We start from the raw sequence: 17,414 nt of genomic DNA, 5'->3' as shown, positions 1-17,414 counted from the left end.
AAGAAAGATCTTGTCAGGTAACCTTACTCACCTTTTTTATTCTGTGCTCTTAACTCCTCCGTCTCCTGTCTTGTGTGCCTGTGACCTCATCACTACACAATCAGGAAACACCGTGGGATGGTCTGGTCTGCATGTAATTTTTCTATAGCTGTATTTTTTTTTACTGGTTTTTCAACCACCATAGACATCACTTGTATCTGTGGCCCAGTTATATTGTTCTCTAGGATGACATGAATCCCTGCAACTGGCAATGTCTACTACTTCTACAATCACTTCTCCTGTCTTCAAGCTATTCAAGTTTATTTTCACCAAATAATTTTTTCTTGTTTCTCTGTGAATATTGCAGACCAGAAGTTCTTCCACCTGGACAACAAATGGCTCGCTCCTTTATTTCTTAAAATGTTAGTATCTTTCCCCATTCCATTTTATGCACATGGGAAGACTTTCCCTTCCCTTCATATAAAAAAAATCCCTAAACACATTAACCACCCGCTGGTCACTCTGCCCCTGTACAATTTGTGCACACATTTTCAATTGTTCTTTTGTGCATAGTCCTTATCAGCTTCTCTTGTTCTCTAATTTCTCATTTAGTAGTTCATTTCTCACCTTTGGATTTCGCGTTATTGTCATGTGTACCAAGGTAGACTGAAAAGTATTGTTCTGGGTATAGTCCAGACAGATCATTCCATGCATGAAAAACATAGGACATATGTAAAACATAGACACAGGCATCGGGTGAAACATAGTGTAGCATTACTCGGTAGAGAAGATGCGTGGAGAGATCAGTTCAGTCCATAAGAGGGTGATTCAGGAGTCGGGAAGTGTTTTTTAATCTGTTGGTGCGTGTTCTCAAATTTTTGTATCTACTGCCTGATGGAAGAGAGAATAACCCAGGTGGGAGGGGTCTTTGATGATGCTGCCTGCTTTCCCAAGGCAGCAGGAAGTGTAGACAGAATTAATGGATGGGAGGCAGGGTGAACGTGATAGACTTGGCTGTGTTCATGACTCTTTGTAGTTTCTTACGGTCTTGGGCCGAGCAGTTCCATACCAGGCTGTGATGCAGCCAGATAGGATGCTTTCTATGGTGCATCTGTAAAAATTGGTCAGTCGATGTAGATGTGCCACATTTCCTTAGTTTCCTGAGGAAGTATAGGTGCTGTTGTGCTTTCTTGGTAGTAGCGTCGACGTGGGTGGACCAGGACAGATTGTTGGTGATGCGTACACCTAGGAATTTGAAACTGTCAACCATCTCCACCTCTGCACCATTGATGCAGGCCGGGGTGTGTACAAGACTTTGCTTCCTGAAGTCAATAACCAGCTCCTTAGTTTTGCTGACATTGAGGGAGAGATTATTGTTATTATACAAAGCCACTAGGTTCTCTATCTCCCCCCTGCACTCTGACTTATCGTTTTTCGAGATGCGACCCACGAGAGTAGTGTCATTAAATGGAGTTGGAGCCACATTTTGCCACACGGTCATACATATATGTGTGTGTGTGTATATATTTAGGAGGGGGCTAAGTACGCAGCCTTCCGGGGCCCCAGTATTGAGGACTATCATGGAGGATGTGTTGTTATTTATCCTTGCTGATTGTGGTCTATAGGTCAGAAAGTTGAGGATCCAGTTGCAGAGGGAGGAACCAAGTCCTAGGTTTTGGAGTTTTGATATAAGCTTGGCTGGGATGAACAGGAATCTGACGTAGGAGTCCTTGTTGTCGAAATGCTCCAGGGATGAGTGTAGGACTAGGGAGATGGCGTCTGCTTTGAACCGGTTGTGGCGGTATGCAAATTGCAGTGGATCAAGGTATTCTGGGACTTTGGAGTTGATGTGTCTCATGATTAACCACTCAAAGCACTTCATAATGATAGATGTCAAGGCCACCTGACAGTAGTCATTGAGACATAGAACAGCACAGCACAGATGTTACCTGATTCTTCTTTGGCATTTAATAGTGCCTTTCTTAAGATTTATAACTCTAACCAACTTTGCTTTTAACTCCCAGCATAATGATTCGGTATGGCCCAGTTTAGTACAATGAAAGCATGTAACTTTGCTAATATCTTTCATTCCCTCAGCACCATCATTTTTTATGTTGCGGCCAAGTCTTCATGGAATTTTCAACCACTCCCTCTCTTGCTTGACTATCTTTTCCCGTACATTTCAATTTTCTATCTTTCTCCAATTTAAAAGTCTGTCTAACCAAAGGCTTTGACCTATCAACCAACTCATAGTCATCAGCAAGTTCTGCAGCTTGTCTTGCAGTTTTAATACTTTGGTGCTCTACAAGAGTTCTTAGCACTGCAAGTAATTAATCTCTAAATTAATTCTTTCAACAGAATTACTTCTCTTAAGAGCCTCGTTGGTTTTTTCTATTTTTAATGCTCTCACACACATATCAAATAACTTTGTTAACACCCTGTCTGACGAGGCTGTTTTCTTACATTTAGAATCTTTAGTCTGTAAGTCTCCGATACTAACTGTAACTAAGTATAACTTTCTTCACTGTATCATACTCTTCAGGCTTTTCCTCTGACAAAGAGGCATAAACTTCACTAGCCAAACCTGTAAGTGTACCCTGTAAGAGCAGCGTCTAAATATCTTGTGGCCATTTCATTTGTCTGGCTATTTTATCAAAGGAATTAGAAATGAAAATGAAATGAAAATGGCTTATTGTCACGAGTAGGCTTCAATGAAGTTACTGTGAGAAGCCCCTAGTCGCCACATTCCGCCGCCTGTTCGGGGAGGCTGGTACGGGAATTGAACCATGCTGCTGGCCTGCCTTGGTTTGCTTTAAAAGCCAGCAATTTAGCCCAGTGTGCTAAACCAGCCCCAGCCATCAGAGAATGTCTCTGGGTGTGGTTCAGTGGCCACGTTACCCCCAACTTGGTGTTGGGACGTGGCTTTTGAATCTCCTGAGAGCTCTCTCACTAGACTTTTGATGCTGAAAACGCCTCGTGACATTCAAAGGAGTGGCGCAGAGCATGGACGGAGTGGTGCATTTAAATATACATTTGTTGGATTCACCCAGTGCCTGGGACTCGACGGCCGTGGCTGTGAAACTGTGGCACGGCACCATTTAGTACTAGTATACACAAATGTGGACTAGGCATAACTGCACCTGGAGGGGTCCCCCCCAGGCCATTAGAAACCCCCGGGTGGTCAGGGACAGGGAGAGTGGAACCCTGACACTCCCTGTGCCGGGTGCCAAGTTGGCACTGCCAGGGATCGGGCCCAGGGGAGGCCTTATTGGGGGGGGGGGGGGGTGTTCCCCCGAGTCTTCGCAAGGTTGGGAGCTGAGGGCCTGCGGGGCGTTGGGGGGGGGGGGGGGGGGGGGGTGGGGGTAGAAAGAGAGAGATTGGGACAGCCTTCCAAAATAGTTCCCTGATCTGAGACGACGCAGAAAGAAAACAGCAGTGTCGTTGAATAGTGAGATGTTTCTCAGCACAGCAGGCACCAAGAAACACCCCATTAAATGTGCCGTTTAGTGGCATGGCAATAAAGTGCTAATGGCCTTCTTTGCAGAATCATTCATTCAGAGGCCCCGAAGGCTAGAAAATTCCGAACTCACAGGCAGCAGGCCTCCTGGAAAGTCACTTTAGTTCTTATCAACCTGGGCTTCAGCTCGAGGTTGACATTCGGGCATATATCTTTCTGTATAGATACTCTATTTCACACCAAACCTTGCTTCCAGCTTGTGGTTTGACGTCAAGCCCCCGTAGCCTCAAGGGAATGACACCCTGACTTGCTGGCTTGTGAGTCAGCCCCACCTGGCTTTCTGAAGAGGCTTAGTTAGATTATTTTGGAGAAAGTTGGAGAGCACCCTCCACCCAGGCTACCAAATCAAAAGTGAAACCAAACTGGAACCTTGTGACTTTGACTTTGAAAACATTCTAGTGAATCAGACCTGTTGCCAGGCAGAGCACACCTTTTTTGCCAATTAATTGTCCACCAGTCAAATCAATCAAACCATGTCATCACTGATGTCAGGCAGTCTGCAATCACCAGCTTGAAACAACACCGTGTTCTGCTTGAATTAAGGATATGCAAGACATATCTTGTCTGTTGATCAAAAATGTAATGGCAAAAATAAATAAAAGGGGGAACAAACAGGAAGGAACCTTTCAGTACATACACAATGGTACATGAAAATATCCCTTGGTCCCCATAACTACCTTGCCTGAATTTTGAGACACCTGTTTCTCAAACAACATTCGATATTGAGTAACTCTATCAGCTAAATCTAGCAAATAGTTGCCACAACTAGGTTAAGGTGGCCATGTCTTGGGGAAATAGTCTTCAGGTTCAGCAACGGTGCAAAATGGCTGCTTCTTTCGGGAAACTTTCTCTGCAACTGCTGCAGTTCTGATGTTAGCTGTCTCTTTCCTTATCTTAGTTGTTGTTCTACAGTTATTTCCTTAATGGAATTGGCTTTTGGCAAGTAAATGTCAATTTCCTTATATGAACATAAGAACTAGGAGCAGGAGTCGGCCATCTGGCCCCTCGAGCCTGCTCCGCCATTCAATTAGATCATGGCTGATCTTTTGTGGACTCAGCTCCACTTTCCGGCCCGAACACCATAACCCTTAATCCCTTTATTCTTCAAAAAACTATCTATCTTTACCTTAAAAACATGTAATGAAGGAGCCTCAACTGCTTCATTGGGCAAGGAATTCCATAGATTCACAACCCTTTGGGTGAAGAAGTTCCTCCTAAACTCAGTCCTAAATCTACTTCCCCTTATTTTGAGGCTATGTCCCCTAGTTCTGCTGTCACCCGCCAGTGGAAACAACCTGCCCGCATCTATCCTATCTATTCCCTTCATAATTTTAAATGTTTCTATAAGATCCCCCCTCATCCTTCTAAATTCCAATGAGTACAGTCCCAGTCTACTCAACCTCTCCTCATAATCCAACCCCTTCAGCTCTGGGATTAACCTAGTGAATCTCCTCTGCACACCCTCCAGCGCCAGTACGTCCTTTCTCAAGTAAGGAGACCAAAACTGAACACAATACTCCAGGTGTGGCCGCACTAACACCTTATACAATTGCAACATAACCTCCCTAGTCTTAAACTCCATCCCTCTAGCAATGAAGGACAAAATTCCATTTGCCTTCTTAATCACCTGTTGCACTTGTAAACCAACCTTCTGTGACTCATGCACTAGCACACCCAAGTCTCTCTGAACAGCGGCATGCTTTAATATTTTATCGTTTAAATAATAATCCCGTTTGCTGTTATTACTACCAAAATGGATAACCTCACATTTGTCAACATTGTATTCCATCTGCCAGACCCGAGCCCATTCACTTAACCTATCCAAATCCCTCTGCAGACTTCCAGTATCCTCTGCACTTTTCGCTTTACCACTCATCTTAGTGTCATCTGCAAACTTGGACACATTGCCCTTGGTCCCCAACTCCAAATCATCTATGTAAATCTGCCCACTCTGAAGTTATCACTCCGGCCCCTCTATCCACATATACAGAATACTTTCCACTTTCCACTGATGCACAAATTCATATCTCATCACTTCTCCAGGGGCCTGCCTCTTATCAACTCCATTTTACTTTGTTTTTAATTTTAATTTTCCCCAACTCTTAACATTATGCAGTTCCCAGCATCTTCAATACCAGAGAACTGATACAGATGAGAACAATATCACTGAATGAATAATAAAGAAGCACAGGAATACACCTCACCTGAAAGTTGTATCCCAGATTGAGTCTAGTATTCAGAGATTTAGGATCTAAATGAAGTGCTCGAACAAAGTCTTTTTGAGCTTGCTTTATTCCAGCTTCATGAACAGAGTCCATATATACATTTCCACGTCCATTATACGCATCCGCAAAAAATGGGTCCAATTTCACTGCTTGGTTGAAACCCTTTACAGCTTCCTCTAAATAGAGAAGTCTGAACACATATAAAAAAGAGCGACAGTTACAATTGTATTCAATGTAATGCAAAGTTCCAATGAGCTTGTAAAATTGACATGTGAAGCAACAGTGTAAACCTTTCAGAAACACAAGAATAATACCACTGAATTATTAATCAATTAAACCTTCTTCACTTTTGTATTGCTAATGGAGTAGATTTTCGTCTTGCTACCAAAGCATAATAACGGAGCGGTCAGCTATAACAACTGCACAAACTATATTTCCACTGATTTCACAAAAGGTGGCTTTACATCAGGCAGAAATGTGAAAATGTATCACTGTGGCCTGTTTTCAGGTTCCATACCCTGCCCAGGCTGGGTGAGGGGGAGGGATGCTCATGGGGAGAAACAGTCACCGGCCCTTTGCTTGGAGGTGGATTTGATGGCCATCAGTAATAGAACTACAAACTACTCCACCCTTGGCCCATATAAACACACCACAGCAGCCATTCCTGTCGTTTTAGTTTACAAGATTTGATTGAGCGCAACCTTGAATGTCTCGGGAAAGCCAGAGGCCTAGTATCACGACAAGGCAGACCCTTGATTCTCTGATGCAGATCTGGAGGTCATGGTGGAGGCTGAGAGAGAAGGGAAAGTGGTCCTCTGGAGGCAGAAAGAGACAATCCCAGACCAAGCTTAGCTGGATGGAGATAATTAACACATCTAACAGGGGAAAGATTGGTGCAAAAAGTTCAGGTGAACTGCTGGTAAAGGTTCAATGACATGATATGTCCCAGCAGAACATGCCCAAGCCTTCAGAAAAGGCTTCTGTTAGCCACTCTTGAACAGGGACACCAGTTGAAGAGCCTCCGGGGCAGGCTGCCCCTGAACGGGGGGGGGGGGGGGGGGGGTACACTTGCTGAACCATCAAAATACCATGGTGCTGCTGAAGACCTAGCAACACTGATGCAGGCAACTTTTAATAAATAGGAGCAACTGTCATTGCCACTGAGGTCAGCAGCAGCTTATTGCAGTGTTTTTCAAAGTGAGGATCATGACCCGCAGGTGGGTATCAGGAGGGCCGTGGTGCGATTGGTCGCGGCATTCCCGCAGTGGTCCCGATCATGAAAGAAGCGTCCAACGACCGCTACCGGCATTTTTATTCAGAATGGCGGTTGCAGCCGACTTTTAAATGAGAAGGAAATATAGCTGCACACAATCTTCCGCCCATAAGCTTCAGCAGTGAGCAGGTCACAAGCCGTACACTTACACTTGACCTCAAGCATCCTGTATGTATGTGATTTTGGCACAAACTCGAAGAGAGCTTCTTCCATTTTTTAGCTGCTGGCAAGCAAGGCAGGAGAATTGTGAAGATGAATTGTTTTGCTCCAAGAAAGAGATGACCAGAGACACAAATAGGCAGAGCACCTACTGCCAGGATCTCACATCTGAATCTGCTAGAGAGAGCTGCTCAAAAGAGTCCAGGGCAGGACAGTGCAGTGCTAATGTTATCTCTGGTACGGCCTCTGGATAATAATCTACAAATAAGAAAGTTAAATCCAGAACAAAGTAATACAAAGATGATTTCTTGTGGTATGGTTTTGTCAATTGTGCCAATGCAAATGAGGGTGGAGAGCCCATGTGTATTATATGCAGGAAAGTACTGGCAAATTTGAGGAGAAGCTTCAGATTTTGAAAGTGGGTGTAAATTTCCTTTGAGGTTGAGATTCTAAGAGTCAGGAATTAATTTACAACTGACTCCAACTGGACTATACCGCTAGAAAAGGCAGGCAGTCAGTGCAGGAATCACCTGTGGCTGCCCCCTCTCTAACAAGTATATAGTTTTTTTTGGGGGGGGGGGGGGGAGATAGCTTATCAGGGAAAACAACAGAAGCCAGAACAGTGGCACCACAACTGGCTCTGTTGCTCAGCAGGGGAGGGCAAAGTGCAGAGAATGATAGTTACAGAGGACTCTATAGTAAGGGGCACAGATAGGTGCTTCTGTGGACATGAAAGAGACTCCAGAATGGCATGTTGCCTCCCTGGTGCCAGGGTCAAGGATGTCTCCGAATTAACACAGGACATCCTGAGGGGGGAGGGTGAACAGCCAGAGGTCGTAGTACACATAGATACTAACGACATAGGCAGGAAGAGCAATGAGGTCCTGCAGAAGGAGTTCAGGGAGTTAGATAGTAAGCTAAAAAACTCGAGGGTTGTATCTCCATGTGCCAGTGAGGCTAGAAATAGGAGGATGGTGCAGCTAAACACGTGGCTAAACTGGTGGTGTAAGAGGGAGGGTTTCAGATTTCTGGACCATTGGGATCTCTTCCTGAGCAGGTAGGACCTGGTCAAGAAGGACTGGTTGCATCTCAACTGGAGGGGCACCAATATCCTGGCTGGGAGGTTTCCTAGAGTCATTCGGGAGGATTTAAACGAGCACGGCAGGGGGATGGGAACCAGAGTGTTAGCTTGGAAGGTATAATAACTGAAGGGGAAATAGAGAACAAAAATAAGAGAACAACAACATCTCCCTGTCTGCTCAAACGCAGTGATCTGAAGTGTATATGTTTCAACGCCAGACGTATAGCAGGTAAGGCAGATGAACTTTGAGCACTTACTAGTACTTGGAATTGTGATGTTGTGGCTATCACAGAAACGTGGTTAAAGGAATGGCAGGATTGGCAGCTGAAAGTTGGAGGATATAGATGCTTCAGGAGAGATAGAGGGGGATGTAAAAGAGGTGGGGGAGTAACATTGCTAGTTAAGGAGAATATTATAGCCGTACTGCGGGAGGACACCTTGGAGGGCTCATACAATGAGGCAATCGGGGTAGAGCTCAGGAACAGGAAGGGGGCAATCACAATGTTGGGGGTTTATTACAGGCCCTGCAACTGACAGTGGAAGATAGAGGAGCAGATAGGTCGAGAGAGTTTGGATAGGTGCAAAAGAAACCGGATTGCTGTGGTAGGGGATTTTAACTTCCCCTATATTGACTGGGATTCACTTAGTGCTAGGGGCTTGGATGGGACAGAGTTTGTAAGATGTATCCAGGAAGGCTTCTTGATGCAATATGTAGATAGTTCAACTAGGGAAGGGGCAGTACTGGACCTGGTATTTGCGAATGAACCTGGGCAGGTGGTTGAGGTTTCAGTAGGGGAGTATTTTGGGAGTAGTGTTGGCTGAACCTTCTGCAAGGTCTTGGGTTTTTCCTCAAGCTGCCACCATGTTATCAGTCTGAAGAAGTCTTCGTAGCCATTGCAGTCATATGTTGGCTAACTGAAAATTCAATCGTATGGACAGAACCTTAGCAAGAAAATAGCAATGTGTCAGGCCGATGAGAAAACTAGAAATTTTCAAAGAAAATCTGCCCCTTACCTCTTCCATGCTTAATATCCCAGACCCAAAACAGTCATTCCAGGTTAAACAGCACTTTTCTTGCACCTCTTCCAAACTGGTCTATTGCATTCACTGCTCCCAATGTGGTCTCCTCTGTATCGGAGAGACCAAACACAGACTGGGTGATCGCTTTACTGAGCATCTTCAGTCTGTGCGCATTCAGGACCCTGACCTTCCTGTTGCTTGCCATTTTAACAAAGGACCCTACTCCCATGCCCACATATCTGTCCTTGGCCTGCTGCAATATTCCAGTGAAGCTCAACACAAACTGGAGGAACAACATCTCGGGCGCGATTCTCCGATGCCGCTCCGCACCGGGAAAGCCGTCGTGAACTCAGTCGAGTTCAACGACAGTGCGAAACGGCCCCGATCGCGGCCTATTCTGGCCCTGGGAATGGGCTAGCATTGGGGCCGCGCGGAACGTGGGGGGGGGGGTGTGTGACGTCGGAAGCGTGCGACGCCCAAATGACACCGCTCTGCATCGTAAAAGGGCACGATCTACGATAACAAAAGGGGGGGGAAATGTCGGAGCCACGGAGGGCGGACCCGAGATTCCGTGATACGGACCTATAGACCCTCCTCGATGAGGTGGAGCAGCGCAGGGGCACCATCTCCCCAAGACGAGGGCATCGCCACCCTTCCAATGTTGTGCGACGGGCCTGGCGTGAGGTGGGCACGGCAGTCAGTGCTGTGGGGCAGACCCCTCGGTCCGGGAGCAGTGCCGCAAGAAGCTCCACGACCTCACCAGGGCTGCCAGGGTAAGTGCCACAAGGGTGCCCCCGGGTCACAACCATCCCCCCTCCCCCCCCCCCCCATGTCCCTCATCACCCACCTCCCCCGTGGGCATGAGGGGGAGGGGGGGGCGAGAGTGAGTGGAGGGTGGTTAACAAAGTTGTCACAGACCCACATGAGCGCTACGACCCCCTGGAGAGATGCCATGGTGTAGCTGCAACTTTCCCCCCAACCTGTGCCAATATCTGAACGCCCTGATGATACCCGCCTAATTGTGATGTTCTATCTATGCACCCCCCCCCCCCCCCAACAGGACAAGGCTGCTCACAACAGCCAGGAGCGCAACAGAACCGGAAGAGGTTCACCCGTTATGCACCCCCTGACAGTGTTCGCGCAGAGGGCACTGGACCTTGCTGGGGGATCTGCCACCCGGGAGGTCGTGCAATGCGAGGTTGGAGGTGCAGAACCAAGTGAGACAACCCTGCATGACAACACCCCCCCCCCCCTCCCCCCCCCCCCCCCCCCCCCCCCAGCCCATCCTGTGTCCCCTCACACTCTACCCACTGGACCCCCCATCCTCTGTCACCTCACACTCAACCCACTGGACCCCCCATCCTCTGTCCCCTCACACTCTACCCACTGGACCCCCCATCCTATGTCACCTCACACTCTACCCACTGGACCCCCCATCCTCTGTCCCCTCACACTCTGCCCACTGGACCATCTTACGCCCGGCCGAGCATGTCTAACTAACCCCGTATCATTCTGTTCCCCAGGGCATGCTGACGAACGTCCAGGGCCGTCTGGTGCCACACACAGGCGCCCATCCACGACGACCACCGCACCCAGGATCGCATGCCAGAGGGTGGCAGGAGGTCGGCCAGGAGTGCCATCCACCAAATCTGGGACTCTCGAGCAGGACGTACAGAGGACGGACAGTGACCACTTTCATGGCTGTGCGTTGCCCGAAGGTCGGGCCGTGAGACAGGACAGGACGGGGCCAGTGGACCCAGACGCACAGAGGACAGCGACGCAGTCAACGGACTCACCTGACGCTGAACCGTACCTGGGCCGCGTGCGCCCTGCGCTGGGACATGACTGGGACCAGGATACTCCTGAATTTCTGACGGACGAAGACCTAGACCTTGCGGCACTGCTGTCTCCCACACCATTCACCATCCCAGAGACACTCACCTCGGTTGGGCAATTAAGTGATGAGGCTCCTGGGTCACGGTCTGGTGTGCACCACACAGCTGAGCCGGTACAGCAGGTGGAGGTCGGAGCAGCCGAGGGGCTGGACGGTCGGAGGGCAGCCCAGGCCCAGCATCCAGCTGGCGGCCAGACGTTTCCCGGGTTCCTGGATTTACTGGACAGCCGATGCATTTTGAAACCCAGGAACACAATGACGGGATGAGGGCCGTCTTCCAGCAGCTGCAGACGCAGTTAGAGTAGTCAAACCGCGTCCAGGAGCAGGGAGTGGTGCCGCTCATGGCAGCCACCCAGGCCGACACCGCACGGATGGCATCCGCGGTCGAGGCAATGGGTGAAACGGTATCGGTCATGGGTCAGGTTATGCAAGGCGTTGGGCTTCACGTGCACGCGTCATCCATGGCCCTGGAGAGGGTTGCCCTCTCACAGGCAGCAATGCGCCAGAGCCAACATGTCATTGCCGGCACGCTACGGGCCCTGGCTGAGTCTCAACCACGGCCATGGTCCTGGTCGGATGATGGCAAACAAGGTGTCGGTCACGTCCCGGATGCACCTGTGGACCAATCCCTCTCTCCCTCTCCCACTCCCCACTACTCCCTCTCCCCCCACTACTCCCTCTCCCCCCTCCCACTACTCCCTCTCCTCCCCCCTCCCACTACTCCCTCTCCCCCTCCTCCCACTACTCTCCCTCTCCCCCTCCTCCCACTACTCCCTCTCCCCCTCCTCCCACTACTCCCTCTCCCCTCCTCCCACGACTCCCTCTCCCCCTCCTCCCACTACTCCCTCTCCCCCTCCTCCCACTACTCCCTCTCCCTCTCCCTCCTCCCACTACTCCCTCTCTCCTCCTCCCACTACTCCCTCTCTCCCCCCTCCCACTACTCCCTCTCTCCCCCCTCCCACTACTCCCTCTCTCCTCTCCCCCTCCCACTACGGCAACGACGGGCCACTCCCTCTGCTGCTGCAGCTGCCCCTGCATCCACTGTGGGATGTCGCTGTGGACGCTGCTGGATGTCCAGCTGCAGTGCAGCGGCCCCAACCACTGCGGTGAACATCGCCGTTCTGTTCGATTCAGAGAAATGACATGTTAGATGGAGGTTATTCAACACATCGGCAGCCGCCTGCCATCGGATACATGTGTCCCCCGGTGGACTGGTCACGCTGCTGGCAAGCGGCTAGCCTGACCCCTGGTCACTTTCTGCGTCCAACGGTCAGTTAACAACGTCCTCCTCACCGGTGCGTCAGTGGCCTGTGCCCATCAGCCACAGGGCAACTAGCGGCCGTGTCCTCATCACCGTCCTGCCATGGCAGGGCGGCTGAGATGTTGCATCGGGGGGTGGACGACCCACTCCACTCACACCCTCTCCCCCCTCCCTCCCACTACTCACTCCCTCTCCCCCTCCACTACTCGCTCCCTCTCTCCCCCCCTCCCACTACTCCCCTCTCTCCCCCCTCCCACTGCTCCCTCTCTCTCCCACCTCCCACTGCTCCCTCTCCCCCTCCCTCCCCCCACTATTCCCTCCCTCTCCCCCTCCCACTAACTCCCCCTCCCTCCCCCCACTACTTATTCCCTCTCTCCCTCCCACTACTCGCTCCCTCTCCCCCCCTACGCCCTCTCCCCCTCCCACTACTCCCCCTGTCTCCCCCTCCCACTACTCCTCTCTCTCCCCCCCCACTACTCCCTCTCTCCCCCCCCACTACTCCCTCTCCCCCTCCCCCTACTCACTGCCTCTCCTCCCCCTCCCCCCACTATTCCCTCCCTCTCCCCCTCCCACTACTCCCTCTCTCTCTCCCCCCCCCCCCCACTACTCCCTCTCTCCCCCTCCCACTACTCTCCCTCTCCCCCCCCCCCACTACTCCCTCTCTCCCCCTCCCACTACTCCCTCTCTACCCCCTCCCACTACTCCCTCTCTCACCCCTCCCACTACTCCCTCTCTCCCCCCTCACACTACTCCCTCTCTCCAGCTCCCACTACTCCCTCCCCCCTCCTCCCACTACTCCCTCTCTCCCCCTCCCACTACTCCTTCTCCCCGCCACACTCCCTCTCTCCCCCCTCCCCCCTCCCACTACTCCCCCTCTCCCCCCTCCCACTACTCCCTCTCTCTCCCCTCCCACTACTCCCTCTCTACCCCCTCCCACTACTCCCTCTCTCCCCCCCCCACTACTTCCCTCTCCCCCCCACTACTCCCCTCTCTCCCCCCTCCCAGTACTCCCCCCTCCCAGTACTCCCCCTCTCCCCCCTCCCAGTACTCCCCCTCTCCCCCCGTCCCACTACTCCCCCTCTCCCCCCCTCCCACTACTCCTCTCTCTCCCCCCTCCCCACTACTTCCCTCTCCTCCCCCCTCCCACTACTCCCTCTCTCCCCCGCCCACACTACTCCCTCTCTCCCCCCTCCCACTACTCCCTCTCCGCCCCCCTCCCACTACTCCCTCGCTCTCCCTCCCACTACTCCCTCTCTCTCCCTCCCACTACTTACTCCTCTCTACCCCCTCCCACTACTACCCTCTCTCCCCCTCCCACTACTCCCCCTCTCCTCCCCCTCCCGCTACTCCCTCTCTCCCCCCTCCCCTACTACGCCCTCTCTCCCCCCCTCCCACTACTCCCTCTCCCCCCTCCCACTACTCCCTCACCCCCGTCCCACTACTCCCTCTCTCCCCCTCCCACTACTCCCCCTCTCCCCCCTCCCCTACTCCCTCTCTCCCCTCCCACTACTCCCTCTCCCCCCTCCCACTACTCCCTCTCTCTCCCCTCCCACTACTCCCTCTCTCCCCTCCCACTACTCCCTCTCTCCCCCTCCCACTACTCCCTCTCTCCCCCTCCCACTACTCCCTCTCTCATCGCTGCCCCCCCGCCCACTACTCCCTCTCCCCCCCTCCCACTACTCCCTCTCTACCCCCTCCACGACCCCTCCCCCCTCCCACTACTCCCTCTCTACCCCCTCCACTACTCCCTCTCTCCCCCCTTCCCACTACTCCCTCTCTCCCCCCCTCACACTACTCCCTCTCTCCAGCTCCCACTACTACTCCTCTCCCCCCTCCCTCCCACTACTCCCTCTCTCCCCCTCCCACTACTCCCTCTCCCCGCCACACCTCCCTCTCTCCCCCTCCCCCCTCCCACTACTCCCCCTCTCCCCCCTCCCACTACTCCCTCTCTCCCCCCTCCCACTACTCCCTCTCTCCCCCTCCCACTACTCCCTCTCTCCCCTCCCACTACTCCCTCTCTCCCCCTCCCACTACTCCCTCTCCTCCACCTCCCAGTACTCCCTCTCTACCCCCTCCCACTACTCCCTCACTCCCTCCCACTACCATTACTCCCTCTCTCCCCCCTCCCACTACTCCCTCTCTCCCCCCTCCCACTACTCCCATCTCTCCCCCCTCCACTACTCCCTCTCTCTCCCCCTCCCACTACTCCCTCTCTCCCCCCTCCACTACTCCCTCCCCCTCCCACTACTCCTCTTTCCCCCCTCCCACTACTCACATCTCTCCCCCCACTACTCCCGATCTCCCCCCTCCCACTACTCGCTCTCTCCCCCCTCCCACTACTCAGCTGGACTCGCTCTCCCCCCCCCATACTCCCTCTCTCCCCCTCCCACTACTCCCTCTCTCCCCCCTCCCAATAATCCCTCTCTCCCCCTCCCACTACTCCCTCTCTCCCACTCCCACTACTCCCGCCCCCTCCCCTACTCCCTCTCGCCCCCCCTCCCACTACTCCCTCTCGCCCCCCTCCCACTACTCCCTCTCCTCGCCTCTCCTCCCCCTCCCACTACTCCCTCTCTCTCCCCCCACTACTCCCTCTCTCCCCCCCTCCCCTACTCCCTCTCTCCTCCCCTACTCCCTTTCTTTCTCCCCCTCCCACTACTCCTCTCTCCCACTCCCACTACTCCCTCCCCCTCCCACTACTCCCTCTCTCTCCCCCCTCCCACTACTGCCTCTCTCCCCCCTCCCACTACCTGCCTCTCTCCCCCCCCCCACTACTCCCTCTCTCCCACTCCCACTACTCCCCCCCCTCCCACTACCCTCTCGCCCCCCCCACTACTCCCTCTCTCTCCCCTCCCACTGCTCCCTCTCTCCCCCCTCCCACTACTCCCTCTCTCCCCCCCCATACTCCTCTCTCTCCCCCCCCCATACTCCCTCTCTCCCCCCCATACTCCCTCTCTCCCCCCTCCCACTACTCCCTCCCCCCCTCCCACTACTCCCTCTCCCCCCTCCCACAACTCCCTCTCTCCCCCTCCACTACTCGCTCCCCCCACTACGCCCTCTCTCCCCCCCCCCCCCCACTACTCGCTCTCTTCCCCCCCCACTACTTGCTCTCTCTCCCCCCTCCCACTACTCGCTCTCTCCCCCCTCCCACTACTCCCTCTCTCCCCCCCTCCCACTACTCCCTCTCTCCCCCCCCTCCCACTACTCCCTCACTCCCCCTCCACTACTCGCTCCCCCCCTACGCCCTCTCTCCCCCCCCCACTACTCGCTCTCTTCCCCCCCACTACTTGCTCTCTCTCCCCCCTCCCAATACTCGCTCTCTCCCCCTCCCACTACTCCCTCTCTCCCCCCTCCCACTACTCACTCTCTTCCCCTCCCCCCCCACTACTCACTCTCTTCCCGCCCCCCCACTCCCACTACTCCCTCTCTCCCCCCCCTCCCACTACTCCCTCCCCCTCCCAATACTCGCTCTCTTCCCCCCCTCCCACTACTCACTCTCTTCCCCTCCCCCCCCACTCCCACTACTCGCTCTCTCCCCGCCCTACTGGCCGCTGTGTTCTCGGGGATGCCTTCCCCAGTTTGCGATGACTCCGGGACGGTCCGCTCACCTCCTCACTGCTCGTCAGCCAGCTCGACTGGCTGACGACTTTAAAAAGCAGGTGTGGACGGCGACGGTGTGAACTGGGGTCACGTCGTTGGGACTTCGGCCCATCCGGGCCGGAGGATAACGGGTGTTCGAGAGAATCGCCATTTTGGGTGCATCGGGCGATTCTCCGGGTTTTGCCGCGCGGAACACGATGGAACAGATTTGGCTGTTTCGGAGAATAGCGGGCGCGCGTTGCGTGAAAAACTGGCACGGCCCGCTATTCTCCCAACCGGCGTGACATCGGAGAATCGCACCCCTCATCTTCCGGTTAGGTACGCTACAGCCTTCTGGTCTCAACAACGAATTCAACAACTTCAGATGATTAGCTCTATCCCACCTCTACCCCTTTGTTTTCATCCCATTTCATTTCAACTGTCTTTTTACCATTTCTTTATTGCTTGTCTTTCTTAATACATATTTAACCCCCCCCCCCCATCTTATTCACCTTTCCTTACCCTTTCTCCTCTTTGCTTCCCCCTTCCCCTCCCCCCACATCTACATCTATCACAGTTCACCCTCTGATGTTAGTTTCTCTGCTGTTTGGCCTCTCACACCTTTTGTTCTCTCTGGAGACTGCCATTAGCACCATTTCCCCTTGGTTTCTGTGGCTATTAGCACCCCGTTTCCCTGAGTTTCTGTGGCTTTGATTCATCTTTCATTCTCACTCCACAGTATAAATATCTCCCATTTTCTCTGTCTGTTAGCTTTCACAAAGGGTCATTGGATTTGAAACGTTAGCTCTTTTAGACCTGCTGAGATTTCCCAGCATTTTCTCTTTTGTTTCAGATTCCAGCATCCGCAGTAATTTACTTTTATTTTCAAAGAAAAGTTGTTTTCCCCAGGTGAATCGCACCGTGCTCTTGGTGTCCTCCCATTAAGGTGACCTCTCATTGCAGTCAGTCTTCTCCAGTGATGAGGATGACAGTGTAGAGAGGCTGACATACTCCGGAGGTTAGTTGGAAGAGCGCAACAGGATCGCTGAACTCGAAGGGGGCTGTTGCAGATAAGAGTTCATCCTGCATTTCTAAAGCCCATGATGTCTGTTCCATGGCAGAATGCATTCAGCACTCTGAGGCAGAAGTCAGACATATGGCTGAGGAAGAGAGGAGCATCGCTCTGTCCTCAATGCATCATCATTCTCTTGCAGGGTCCAGCCATTGGCTTTAGCTTCCTGTCCATGGAATCGGGCACAGGCACGCCCTGGCCTGAGATACTACCTCCTCCTCCGGAGGTTTCCCCTCGCCACCCTCTTCAACCTCCTCTTCATCAGAGGAGAAGTGGCACTCCTCCATCTTCTCCTGTTCCAGTTGTCCTCTCCTCTGCAGTGGCAAGCTGTGGAGAGCGTAGTAGACCACAATTATG

General features: G+C 52.6%; 1 protein-coding gene across 1 annotated transcript in view; it reads right to left on the bottom strand.

Moving 5' to 3' along the window:
- ttc6 (tetratricopeptide repeat domain 6) overlaps positions 1-17,414 on the bottom strand; it is a 564,332-nt gene that overhangs the window by 102,384 nt on the left and 444,534 nt on the right. Inside the window, exon 27 of the mRNA XM_038780915.1 lies at positions 5,701-5,911. Within this exon, the coding sequence (XP_038636843.1) occupies positions 5,701-5,911 (211 nt within the window). The remainder of the gene's footprint in view (positions 1-5,700; positions 5,912-17,414) is intronic.

This window comes from Scyliorhinus canicula, chromosome 2, assembly GCF_902713615.1.
Source record: "Scyliorhinus canicula chromosome 2, sScyCan1.1, whole genome shotgun sequence".
NCBI lineage: Eukaryota > Metazoa > Chordata > Chondrichthyes > Carcharhiniformes > Scyliorhinidae > Scyliorhinus > Scyliorhinus canicula.
The sequence above is the reverse complement of the archived record's forward strand: the minus strand, read 5'-3'. Positions and strand labels throughout refer to the sequence as shown.